The sequence below is a fragment of the Rhamphochromis longiceps genome, linkage group LG23 (assembly GCF_057381845.1).
Source record: "Rhamphochromis longiceps isolate RC_006_pf linkage group LG23, R_longiceps_female_GT1.1, whole genome shotgun sequence".
NCBI lineage: Eukaryota > Metazoa > Chordata > Actinopteri > Cichliformes > Cichlidae > Rhamphochromis > Rhamphochromis longiceps.
This window is the reverse complement of record NC_140578.1, coordinates 20,415,872-20,429,770: the sequence shown is the minus strand read 5'-3', so window position 1 is coordinate 20,429,770 and position 13,899 is coordinate 20,415,872. Positions and strand designations below refer to the sequence as shown.

The window sequence follows — 13,899 nt, the reverse complement described above, 5'->3', positions numbered from 1 at the left end:
GTGAATGGTCCATTTCAACCTCATAAATATGAGGCTGTTGGTATCAGTGTTGTTGATGAGCCATCAGTACAATTATAACACAATATTAATATAAAATAATTTGATAATTTAAACACCCATGAAAGAATGAGTAAAGCAACATCATGTAGTTTGTTCATTTATTCATTTGTTTAGTTTTAATAACACAAAGAAAGCTCCCTGACAAAATGGGAACATGTAAACAAAGTTCCTTCAGAGATGGTGGAAATGATCATGTAATGTTGTCTTCACAAGTAAGCGAACAAGAAGAGATTAAAAACATCTAATCAGTGAAAGAAAATCCATAAATCAGTAAATAAAAAAACGAAAACATGTAAAACATGAACAGCTCGAAGTGTTATGCAAACACAGACCGAAAGAGTTCGACTTACAGGTTTGTATGTGATATTTACTCAAAATAAGTCTAAGGTTAACGGTGCATGAATATATTTAGCATTAGGGTTCTCCTTCAAAATTAAATGAGATATTAGTTTTGTTGGAGCTTCATAAAACAAAAAAGTTTCACTGTAATGAAACATTTAAGACTTGGTTTTTTATTTGGACACTGAACAGGCTCATGATAACACAAAACTAAAGTCCAGAGAAACAAAATAATGTGAAAATGTTTTTTAACAGTTTGTTAATTCATCATTTAAGGCACTGCAGCTCAGTGATTCCTCCTTGATATCACAGTTGGTCACCTCTGTTTCAGAGAAATACAACATACTGATATTTACTGTGAAGCTTTGAGTGGAAAAAGACAGAACAACAACATGTAGGTCCTGGAATAATCGTAGCTTCCATCTTTAAAGGACTGAAGGGGAAGATGTTTACAAGGAAAGGAAAGAGCAGTTTATTAATCTTTTATCGGTGGAGTACCCTCCAGGTCATTGTGAAAATTAAATCCTGTTGAATTGTACTGTATTTCTTTTACTTGACAGCCAGTTATTAACTATACACAGACTTTGATCTAACTGTTGTGCTACATTAAAATATATTGCACTAAATTATAATGAATGTGGAATTTTATGATATTCTGGACTTTTCTTGCTGTATTTTCTCTTGCTGGATGTTTAATTTGAATTGAATACCCCTACCTCATCCTAAACTGTACACAAATTCACTGAGGAAGTAGGAAACAAGACTGTAAATCCAGGATAAAGAGGTTCAGTGAATGTGGTGTTGAAGGTGTGGAGGTGGATCAGAGTGTCAGAGGAGACTCTGTAGAAGGACAGAGTGCCAGCAGGACAGTCCACATACACTGCTACTCTGTTAGAGACAGAGGAGGACGAGGAGGAGGAGATGGATGTTTTTTTATTATTGTGCCAGACAAAATAACAACCATCATCTGAACAGCTCAGACTCCAGGACTGATCATTCTCTCCAAACACACAGTGTTCTCTGTCTCCTCTCCTGTTGATTGCTCTGTAACTTACTGATATGTTAACTCCTCCTCTACACTCAACCTCCCAGTAACAACGACCAGTCAGACCATCTCTGCACAGTAGCTGAGGCCAATAATCAAATCTGTCAGGATGATCAGGATATGGCTGACCTTCCACCACACGTGTCACCTTCCTGTTGTCTTCAGACAGTTTGAGGTTTGTGTGCACTGTGTTTGTGTCGATTTCGAGTTGACAGGAATCTGACGGCGAGAACAAACACATCCAGCTGCAGTTATTGATCTGTCATGTGTTCATTGACACTTTGATGATGACTCCTGACATTAGAGATGTCATGTGAGAGTTTGAACATGGTTGAATGTGTGCCGCTTTGTTTTCATGAATCACATTAAAAAAACACTTACACTTCCTCAGACCCGGTCTCAACCATCGGACTCCAGCAGGCTCCACCCTGAAAGGAGGAGGGGGTTCAGACCAGCACAGTCTCTTTCAGCATGCACACATGGACATTACATTGCTCTCATACACATATTGTTAAGTTTTTATTTTAAATTTTTAAAGTGCATTATTTAGTTCATTTAAATCAAACTGAGGTTCATTTTCTCCTTTGGAACAGTCAAACATTTTGACACATTTAAAGAAAATGTGTCTAAAGTCCCTTCCTGTGGTTGTCATGTAAGTATCTTCAATCAGACCGTTATGTTTTTTTTTTTTTGCTTTTATTACTTTTAAAAAATATATATAACCTAGTCAAATAAGTTTAGATATTGCATAAGTAATCATAAGTAATCATTTCAATCTGACATTTTGGTATATCTTATTACTGATTAAATGAATCAAGAGGCCTCTCCCTACCTGAGAATTTCCAGTCTTAGCTGCTCTAATAGTTTTACTCCTGCCTCTTCTGGATGATTGTAAGTCAAGTCAAGCTCTCTCAGATGGGAGTGGTTGGCCTTCACAGCTGATACCAGAGAGGTACAACCATATTTTGTGATCAGGCATCCTGTCAGCCTGAAAAAACAACATGTGACAGATACTGTTAGAAAACAGCATGGCAGCTAAATACAAAGTGTATTCTTTATATGGCACTGTTAGGAGAAACAAAGTCGCTTTGATCTAAAATCTAACGCCACCAAGAGCCAGATCATTTGATGGTCACGAAAATGATCAATCTAAGGAGAACTGAATTCCAAGAAAACCCCAAAAATCTACTAAAAAAAAGCAACATGCTAGTCCATTTTGTTGAAATTTCATTGCAGTAACTCAAAATGGTACTCTGTAGTGTGCGTTTGAGAGCATGTCTGACAATATCAGGTTTTAGATATTTGTTCAGGGGGATCTCCTCCCAGATCTGGACAAGGGTGTCACTGAGCTCCTGGTCAGTTTGAGGTGTAACCTAGTGACGTCGGAGGACCAAAACATAATTTCCCAGAGGTGGTTTATTGGATTTAGACCATACACCAAGAGAACCTAGTGTAGTGTCTGACAGTGGGTCCAAGTGGGTTCATTCTGATACCCAGTGCAAGTCATGGTGTCTTGCTTGTAGAGGTCCTTGGATCCCTCAGTGAGATATCACTGACACACCACCAAAATGATCATGCTGAATGATGTTACATGCATAATGTTCTCTGTCATTTCTACAGACCCCTTTCATGTATTTTACACTTGCATAGGGAGAACTTGCCCAATCTACAAATACCAATCGGGCTTCTCATGCACACTTTGTAGGTTCCAATTTGTTAAGCTCATTTATAGCAAAGCAGCTGAAATTGATTAACAACCCCCTCTGCTACTTAACTGACCTGGATTCTGCTGTACTCGAGCAGTGAGTTGCTATGAGCCAGAGAACTGATCAGTATTAACTAGTTCATTTAGTAGGTCTGAAAGCAAATGGTACTTAGATAAAAGAGGTCAGTTTGATTTGGTGAGAAGGCAGTTTCCAGAATATTTAGGACACTTCTCAGTGTGCAAGGGACAAGCTACAAACCAGAACAGCTCTTCAGTCTCTCTTCCTATCCTCAAGAAGTACTGACTGAACTCAGGGGAATTGAATCCAGAGAACAATCCAACAGGAGTTGGTAAGAGTGGGTTCGGCTGGCTTAGAGTTGGTTCCAGTTGATTCAGAGTAGTCTAAACAGTTTAAGTACGGAGCTAATCTGTAGATAGGAGAAAAGTGTCTGCCAGAGGACTCCAGGAAACATGCCTGCCACTGAAAAACATTGGTTGATACCACTCATATTCACACTCACACAGGCAGGGTAGAGAAAAGTTAGAGCAATAAGGAAGAGAGAGAAAGAGAGGAGGGGGCTGTACCTGGAGGACAGGGTAACCATGAGAAGTTGTACATTTTAAAATCGCTGACCTGAGTGTTTCCAGTTTACAGTGTGGATTATCCAGTCCAGAAGACAATATGGTCATTCCAGAGTCCTTAAGGTCATTGTCACTCAGGTCCAGCTCTCTCAGAATAGAGTATGAAGCGCTGAGAACTGAGGACAGAATTTCACAGCTTCTCTTTGAGAGGTTACAGTTGCTCAATCTGATTGGAGAGTAATGAAAAAGAAAACAAACATAAACCGTCTTACCTGAATTCTTGAAAATACATAATCTATGGACATTATCATCCCTCTTGCATGCACATATAAAAAACAAAATATGTGAATCTAAATATGCCATTGTAAAATCGAAATTATTATTTATGGAAGGGAAATTCAAACATTTGGCTGATAGGCACATAGATCTGACAAATATGATCTGACCTGAGTGTTTCCAGTTTACAGTATGGAATTTCCAATCCAGCCAACAGCAGCTTCAATCCTGAATCCTGCAGTTTATTGTTACCCATGTCTAGAGATCTCAGTCCACAGTCTTCTAATTTTAGAGAAGAGGATAGAGCTTCACAGCTTCTATGTGACAGATTGCAGCTACTGAGCCTGAAGAGACAACAATAATAAAATAGACCAAGTCATTGCAGTTCAATTCAGCTTTATTTATATAACAGCAAATCACAACAGCAATTGCTACTTTTATATTATAAGGCGAAGACCCTACAATAACACGGATAAAACAGAGAAAACCCCAACAATCATATGACTGTCTGATGCTTTCTCGTTAAAATGCTCATTTTAACGAGAGTGGTAAGGAAAAACTTCCTCTTTTCTATGTTTTTTTTTTTAAAAGGAAAAAATCCCTTTTAACAGGAAGAAACCTCAGGGAGAACCAGCTAGAGATTGATAATAACAAATTATTAAATGCAGAGTGGTGTATAAACACATGGTACGTGAAAAGGGTTGAAAGAAGGAGAAACACTCAGTGCATCATGGGAATCCCCTGCCAGCCTAGACCTATTGCAGTGTAACTAAGGGAGGACTCAGGGTCACGTGATCCAGCCCTAATTATATCCTTTGTCAAAAAGGAAAGTCTTAAACCTAATCTTAGAAGTAGAGATAGTGAACTATTTCTACTTCCAAACTGTTAGCTGGTTCCACAGAAGAGGGGCCTGAAATCTAAAGGCTCTGCCTCCCATTTTACTTTTAAACACTTTTTACACAAGTAAGCCTGCAGTCTGAGAGCAAAGAGCTCTAATGGGGTGATATGGTACTATTAAGAGATGGGCCTTAATTATACAAGACCTTGTATGTGATTATAAAGATTTTAAATTTGATTCTGGATTCACCAGAGAGCCAATGAAGAGACTCCAATATCAGAGAAACATGCTCTCTCTTTCTAGTCCCTGTTAGTACCCCTACTGCATTTTGGATCAACTGAAGGCTTTTCAGGGAATTTATAAGCAAACCTGATAATAACAAATACAATTTTGTGTTCTGTTAAAGACAGGCATGTGTTTAAAAATAATTGATGATTTCATGATAACTTACAGAGCGTTTTTGGAGGCTTTGACCACTGGCAGCAGCTGCAGAAGAGCCTCCTCTGAATCAGAGTATTTCTTCAGGTCAAACACATCCATATCTTTTTTGGATGACAGTAAGATGAAAACCAGAGCTGACCACTGAGCAGGAGACAGTTTATCAGTGGAGATACTTCCTGAACTCAGGGACTGTTTGATTTCCTCCACTAGAGAATGATCATTCAGTTCATTAAGACAGTGGAACAGGTTGATGCTTTTCTCTGTAGATAGATTCTCATTGAGTTTTTTCTTGATATATGTTTTCTGGTTGAACTGTGAACTACTTCTCAGCCGTGTAAGCAGGGATGCTAGTAGAGTCTGATTGGTCTGTGAACTTCTTTCGGTCGTTGTCAGCAGGCCTCGTAGGAGGGTCTGATTGGTCGGCATTGAAAGACCCACAAGGAATCGGAGGAACAAGTCCAGGTGTCCATTTGGACTCTCTAAGGCCTTATCCACAGCACTCTGGTAGAAATGTGTTTTATCAGACCTACTGGAGATTGTTTGTGCTTCTTCCAGCAAATTGACATCAGAGTTGATGAAGGTCAGATGGACATGAAGAGCAGCCAGAAACTCCTGAACACTCAGATGGATGAAGCAGAACACCTTGTCCTGGTACAGTCCTCTCTCCTCTTTAAAGATCTGTGTGAACACTCCTGAGTACACTGAGGCGGCTCTGATATTGATGCCACACTCTGTCAGGTCTGATTCATAGAAGATCAGGTTTCCTTTCTGCAGCTGATGAAAAGCCAGTTTTCCCAGAGACTCAACCATCTTCCTGCTCTCTGGACTCCAGTGTGGATCTGTCTCAGCTCCTTCATCATACTTGACCTTCTTCACTTTGGCCTGAACCACCAGGAAGTGGATGTACATCTCAGTCAGGGTGTTGGGTAGCTTTCTCACCTCTGTGGTTCTCAACATTTCCTCCAGTACTGTAGCAGTGATCCAGCAGAAGACTGGGATGTGGCACATGATGTGGAGGCTTCGTGATGTCTTGATGTGAGAGATGATCCTGCTTCCCTGCTTCTCATCTCTGAATCTCTTCCTGAAGTACTCCTCCTTCTGTGGGTCAGTGAACCCTCTGATCTCCGTCACCATGTCAACACACTGAGGAGGGATCTGATTGGCTGCTGCAGGTCGTGTTGTTATCCAGAGATGAGCAGAGGGAAGCAGGTTCCCTCTGATGAGATTTGTGAGCAGGACATCCACTGATGTGGACACTGCAACATCAGTCAGAATCATATTGTTGTTGAAATCCAGAGGAAGTCGACACTCATCCAGACCATCAAGAATGAACATAACCTGGAAGTCTTCAAATCTGCAGATTCCTGAGTCTTTAGTTGTGGTTATAAAGTGATGAACAAGTTCCACCAAGCTGAATTTTTTATCTTTCAACACATTCAGCTCTCTGAAAGTGAATGGAAATATAAACTGGATGTCCTGGTTCGCTTTGTCTTCAGTCCAGTCCAGAATGATTTTCTGAGTTAAAATTGTTTTCCCAATGCCAGCCACTCCCTTTGTCAGCACTATTCTGTTTGTTTGATCTCTTCCACTTGAGGCATTAAAGAATTCTCCATGTTTGATTGTTCTTTCTGGTCTGTCTGGTTTCCTGGATGCTGTTTCAATCTGTCTAACCTCATGTTCATCATTGACCTCTGCGGTCCCTCCCTCTGTGATGTAGAGCTCTGTGTAGATCTGATTTAGACGGGTTGGGTTTCCTGCTTTAGCGATCCCCTCAAATACACACTGGAACTTCTTCTTCAGCAAAGTTTTAAGATCATGTGTACAAATTGGAGCAGACATTTCTGAAAACACATAAGAAATAACTTAAGTTATTGTACAGCAAAGAGGAAGTGATGAATATACTAGCCATCAAACACCTGGGTAGTAGACAGATGTGTCATTACTGAACTTATGCACAAGCTTCATTTGTGTCTTCAGCTTCCAGAATCCAACCTGCAACCTTTCACTTACTAAGTAAATGTATAAAACACTACACTAGGGAATTATTCTCTTGAACTATTAGAAAATTTCTAATTTTTCCAGCAGATAAGATCTTTAGAGAAATACTCTTACTGCTCTGCAGTTGGTCAGCCAGCTCTTCCTGCTTCATTGTCCTCAGGAAGTGTAGTGCGATCTTTAGGAAGGGTTCTCTGCTTCTCTGCTGTTCATTCACTCCAAACACGTTCTCATCCTTTTTCTGACGCTCAAATGGTTCCATGTAGTCTGGAACCAGAACTCTTTGGATCGTCTTCAGCTCATTCTTCACAAAAGTGATAATGTTTTCCTCCAGTAGCTGGAACAGAATACTCTATGATTCACCTGATCATACTGAAATCCCGGAGCCAAAAATTGGATCAATGTTAGACACACTGTCCTTACACTAGTCTAAAAGGTGCAGCATAGAGATCACTGTGAACAAAATAGAAAATAGCAAAAGTAGTTTTTGCACATGTACTGACCATAAATATTGAGTTAAGTTTTATGTGGTGATGCTGCTGGCCAGACTGATCAGTGGAAACCTTTGAGCTCTCCTTGTTCACCCTGTGGAGAAATCATGAAGACTTGGCTCATGTTATGGCTCTCCACAAAAAAAAACAGGAATAAATTAAAACTACAAGAAGCGATGAAACTGACTGTGCCCATTAGATTGTGTATAAGAAAACCAACTACATCTTATTTTGCTTTGTATTGTCTGGATCCAAAATTTTAAATTTCATATGTGATTTTATCAGTTAATATTGATTTCCCGGTGCCTGGAAGTAACATTAAGCATTAGCTGATATTGGCTTGTAGATGTCTCTGGAAACAGAATACCATCTTATATGTTAAATTTGGGATAGACTGGACAAAGTACATTTAAAATATGACAGTTTAATCTCCCCTGGCAAATGATCAAAGTTTGACAATCCGTTGTGGACGGATTCTTTGAAAACTCAAAAGCTTTACAATTTAGCATCACCAAAGCCTTTAGATTAGGCTTGTTTATTCATTCCAATTTTGAGGAGAAGTTTGATAAATACAAGACCAGAAAATGGCAAAAATTGAACCAAAACTTGCATCTTAGATTGAAAATGACTGACTTCCTGTTATGTTTAGAATAGCTGTGAATAGATTAACTAATTAAAATTAACTAATTAATCTCACAATTTTCTGTAATTAATTGCGATTAATCACAATTACTTGATCAATAGCCTGGCTGCAATTACACTTTTTCAACTTTATATTTAAGCTTGTAACTGACATTTATGCAATATAAAGAAGTAAATGGAGAATAAACACAAAGAATGTATGCTGCAATTCAAAGAGAATTTAAACAGTTTTCTTCTGTCTTTTAGCACAGTTTCTCTCCTGTGAAATACAACTTTTTAAAAAACCTATATAGTAATAGTATACACTAATATATATTATATATTATATATATATATATAATATATATAATATATATTAGTGCTCTCAAACAATCACAGTTTTTAATCAGATTTATCACAGGGTTACTGTGGATTAATTTTGATTAATCACAATTAAATCTCATTCATTTTTAATCTATATTAATTGCATTTCATTTTCCATGAGCAAAAAAAGCACCATCCCCAGCTAAGGTATGCTTCGCGTCAATGGGATATTTTAAGCTGGAAGTGCTTCGGTGAAAAGATAATTCCTTCCAGCACTATGTGCATAATACTTTATGTTGGTCGACTCTTCCGTCTGGTTATTTTTTTAATACTCAAATTTCCCATCGAGAGGGCCAGTGTGTGTTTATCATCTTCCATATTGAGTTGATTGGTTCAGCTGCCCGTCACTACCAGATCAACTGCCCATTTGCACATGTACAAAGGTAACTCTACGCGGGCAAACTGTCTGAAATGCGTTGACAGAAAAATTACAGGGATTTTAAGGCATTCTACACTCCACATGCGTTAATAGCATTAAATTTTTTTATCGCGTTAATCGTGATGACAGCTTAATCTGCGTTAATGCGTTAATTTTGACTGCACTAGTTTAGAGTATTGATCAAAAAGGTTTTTTTTTTCTTGAGCTATTACATCAGGCTATCAAATTTCATATATGCAGATGAAACAGTTTCGTAGATGCCTCATTGAGATTCTGTAGGTGGTGCTGTAAACCCAATTTAGCATCTCCACCATTAGGACCAATTATCACAAAAGCTTCATCATGACAGAGGTTTTAAGTTATGATTTTTTAAAGCTTTCTTAACTTCTTAACAAAAACTTCCTGTTTCATTAGGGAGTCATTATACCACCAGAGCAATGAAAAGTTTTAACTTTCATCATTAATTTATTTAGACCACTATTGGGGTGGTTGTGATCAACTTGTGACAACCTCCCCTAAATATTCCTAGCACTCTAACTATCGATCAGTATTGGCCAGTGTTGGGGAGTAACGGAATACATGCACCGCCGCTACGTATTTAAAATACAAAATATGAGTAATTGTATTCTGTTACAGTTACCGTTACTTTGTTGAAATAAATGGATTACACGGCGGTCTTTTCCTGTTTCATATATTAGGCTATGCTCTCTCTATTTTTGGTAATTCCACCCTGGTGGAAACCTAAACAAAATGCGCATTAAGAGGCTCTAATGCCTGTGTCCCTATTTCGCGGCCCATGTTACCTCTACTTGCAGCCTGCATAGTGACGTGAAGAAATACTAAAAATACTACTAATAAACGGAGCACATGCAGTGTGACCTTTGCAATGTCAGTGCTTGGGCCTTGATGACACATAAGTATCCTGTTTATCTTGCTATCATGTCAAAATGTGAGGCTGCTTTGGGGCTTGATGTCTATTTCTTCTCTAGTTCTTGTGTTGACACTTTTAGAAGATGAACCAGGTAAGAAAATACACACTTTATGTATTTAAAAAAATGTGATAAGGACAGCTCACATTAAATCTGCCCACACAGAGACTTGAGCCAAAGGTCCATGAAGTGATGTGTGGAAATGAGCACTGAGTCATATCATTGTGGTAGTAAAGGTTTAGTTGTCCTGATGATGCCATTGAGAACCACCAACAGAGTCTAGAGCTGTTTGAAGACTTCATCTCAGTTTGGTTTATTGACAAATACCTCATACATCATAAAGCTTTCACATGCTTCCCATGCCATGTTTCTGGAAAAAAAAACCCTCACTCAAGACTTCATACTACATTTGATTATAGATACGTGAAAAGCTGATCTGGCATTAACCCTTTTTGAAAGTTTACTGAAAAAAATAAACATATATACAGATATAGATTACCTTTCCACAGCAGAGCATTGTCCTTTAAAATCAGCACCAATACTCTTTGACCAGTCACTCTTTAAGGACACACAGCTGGGTTCAGGTCCAGGTTGGTTCCTGTGAATAATGATGAAGAGTGATGTGAGTGCTGAGCTGTGACATGGAAAAAGTCATGGACAGTTAGAGATGGTTATCTCACCTCTGAGCTTTGGTCTGGCTCTCATGTTCCCCACACAGAGTGGTTTTAGAGGGAGGGACTCCCTCCTCTCTGTCCTCACACTGATCCATGCTGCTGAATTCACATCCACATCAGCTCACACACACTTTCTACCTTCACCTGCAGAGGAAACACTAATCATTCATGTGCACATCAACTGAAATTCTCCCTCTGCATTGTATGTTGTCCAAACACTGAGATGAACCAGAAAACCAGCAGTGTCAGCTGAATGCAGTCAGACAGCAGTGTGAGGCAGAGGAAGCTGCCATCAGCTGCTCTACTTCTACTATCAGTCCACTAGATGGCGCCATGAAGCACACGCGATGCTTTCACTGACACACAGATTCACTGTGACCGGAAGATTTATTCAATTAATGTTCAGTTAAAAACAGAAACAAACAAACACATGACCTCAGATCTCTGCCTCAGATTCTCTTCTTAATAAGAAAAATGACTTTTCACTCACTAAAACTCAACTAACAAAAGAAAAGCAACCTGTTGTTTTAGTTTGTTTTGTGAACCTTTAATTTTTGTTTCCAGAGATATTTCATCAAAAGGAAACATACACCGAACATAGCTTGATGATGCACATTAACTATAGAGGGAAATAATCCTCATAGAGGTCACAAATTTGTATCATATGATTTACAAGCCTGAACTATTCAAAAATTCATACACAGATTTTTTTGTGATTTTAACACAACATGTCCATGCACACTGCAATTTCAACATTAGATACTGAAGGCTACATTAAGAACTGGACTCAGTACTGCTAATACACACACACACACACACACACACACACACACACACACACACACACACACACACACACACACACACACACACACACACACACACACACACACACACACATTTTTAAGGTTAACCTATCTGATATCTGATAATTTTGATAATATCTGATTATTTTCACTTTCAAAAAGATTCTCAAACCTATAATGTTAGCAAGGAAAACATTACAGGCTTCCGTTACCTTAACACAGAGCTTCACATGAAGAAAATCATCTGGGACACCAAGTTCAGGAACGTGAAGTGAAACTTTTAAAAGGAAGGAAATGCTTTCTGTAAAGTTCTAAATGAGCAACATCCGAAGCCCACTCACATGCCCTCTGTACTGGAATCAGAATCTGGAGATGAGGGGGATGACCCACTGACGTACTTTACCAACTATCCAGTTATTCAGCCAGTGCGATGGATTCACTCTTAAGGCTGTCCTAGTGTAAATGCCTGTACGATGCCTATAGGACATACCAGACACACTAGGAGAGCTGACAGGGTGGTAGAAGGGCATTTACCCAGCTGCAGGATTGGTACTTGGACCTTTGTGCAAAGAGGAACAGAAGTTACACTCTGAGATCCTTCAAAATGACCTCCAGCAGGCTGTTTATGTTTCTGACCAAACTGTTAAAAACAGAGTCCATGAGGGTAAAACGAGCACGAAAAATGTTATTACATAAGTGCCAATGAATATCTGTACCCATTACATTTTTCTTCAAGCATGTGAGTCTTGACATAAATATAATGTCATACCACTGTCTCTCCACCTCATATCAGTCCATCATTCAGCTTCCTGCCAGGCTCATGCTGACTGATTTTCATCATTTATATACCTGTCAGACAATTTTTCCACTCAATTTCAATGGTTTCTGTGTGTTTGTGTGTTTGTAGCAAAGAAACTTAACAGGCACAAAGGGTAGAGGCAGGGCTAGAATTAAACATGTCTTTATTAAAGTCAAAAACTAAAAATCAACCTTTAACTTTAAGTAATTACACAATGAAACACAATGTACACAGTGAAACACACAGCTCCAAACATAAACTACTTCATATGTCTGTGAAGGTTCTCAGTCATCCAGGTCATCGTAGTCAAAGGAGCTTGCAAAGAAAAGCGTCTGGAGTTCTTTAAGTTACTTGAAGACGTTTCACCTCTCATCCGAGAAGCTTCTTCAGTTCTAAGGTCAAATGCAACAACAACAACAACATAGTCATCCCCTATGTAGCCAGTGTATCAGAAAAACTCAGGAGAGTTTTCTCCAAGCATGACATCCCAGTGCATTTCAGACCCAGCAACACGGTCAGACAAAAACTGGTTCACCCGAAAGACAAAACGCCAAAACACAGACTTAACAATGTGGTGTATGCTGTACAGTGCAGCGAGGAATGCCCAGACCTCTACATTGGAGAGACCAAACAGCCACTTCTTTTTTTTTTTTTTTTTTTTTTTTTTTTTTCTAAATGACATCAGAAACAGCAGTATGCGACATTACGTGATGGCAGAGCTTCAGTTCATCCTTTGTCATTTTTTTTTTTTTTTTTTTAATAAATAGGACAGGGGGAATGAATGAGAGAGAGAGGGGGAGAGAAAGAAAGAAAACCAAAGGGGAGAAGAGACGGTGAGAAGGGGGGGGAAGAGAGAGAGAGAAAAAAAAAACTCCTGGGTCACCTGTATGGAGAAAAAAAACAAACAAACAAACAAACAAAAACAAACAGAGGAGACAGCAAACAACAAAGAGCAACATAATAATAGAGAAAACAAAGCACCATCACAATAAACTAGCTAGTCATAGATATCAGTATTTACTAAGTAATAAACGATATTGTGCAGCACGCAAGATAGACAGCGCACAGTGTGCTTTGAGGCAGCAGCCAAGAAAGCTTTAGTCCGCGTCTGTGAATACCCATGTGTGCATACCTGTGTGGATCAGCATGCTTGCATTCCAAAGGTTTCTCCATGTAATGATCTGCTAGGGAGTGTGGGGGGGCCACAGCCCCGTCCTCCAGGGTGTGAAGCGGGTATGGAGGAGATCAAAACTCCAGACATCCAGAGGCCCCCAGAACACAAGAGACCATGGAAGACCAACAGAGGGGCAGCCGCGCCACTGTCCCAGTAAGAGCTGAGGAGAGTCCCAGATGAGGGCTCGCCCAGCAGCCGCGGAGCAGAAGTCAGGGGGAGTTGCAGTGACGCGCCCGTGAGCTCCGCCGGCCCCCAGCTGCGCCTGAGTGACCGAGCCCTAGGCCGAGAGGCCGGGGGCACCCCACCTCCAAAGGGGCCCGAGCGAGCCCCAGGCCCCGACAAGCGGCCGCCAAGGAGTGAG

At 39.7% G+C, this 13,899-nt stretch overlaps 1 protein-coding gene across 1 annotated transcript; it reads right to left on the bottom strand.

Annotated features, from left to right (window-relative positions):
• Positions 1-144: 144 nt before the first annotated feature.
• Positions 145-7,581, bottom strand: LOC146641818 (protein NLRC3-like). The gene is made up of 7 exons (XM_085399721.1): positions 7,399-7,581; positions 5,297-7,127; positions 4,178-4,351; positions 3,784-3,957; positions 2,277-2,432; positions 1,826-1,872; positions 145-1,663 (listed from the first exon to the last, which is right to left on the bottom strand). Exons 1-7 carry the CDS (start codon positions 7,541-7,543, stop codon positions 1,122-1,124), a joined length of 3,069 nt encoding a protein of 1,022 aa, XP_085255847.1. The 5' UTR covers positions 7,544-7,581; the 3' UTR covers positions 145-1,121.
• Between the last annotated feature and the right edge of the window lie 6,318 nt (positions 7,582-13,899).

Bases quoted from the DNA above. Each gene is read 5' to 3' on its own strand.
- LOC146641818 (XM_085399721.1), bottom strand. From the start codon at position 7,543: ATGGAACCATTTGAGCGTCAGAAAAAGGATGAGAACGTGTTTGGAGTG. The intron at 4,352-5,296 runs GTAAGTTATCAT...TTGTCTCTTCAG, and splicing joins AAAGCCTCCAAAAACGCTCT to GCTCAGTAGCTGCAATCTGT. The intron at 1,873-2,276 runs GTAGGGAGAGGC...TCCTCCTTTCAG, and splicing joins CTAAGACTGGAAATTCTCAG to GGTGGAGCCTGCTGGAGTCC.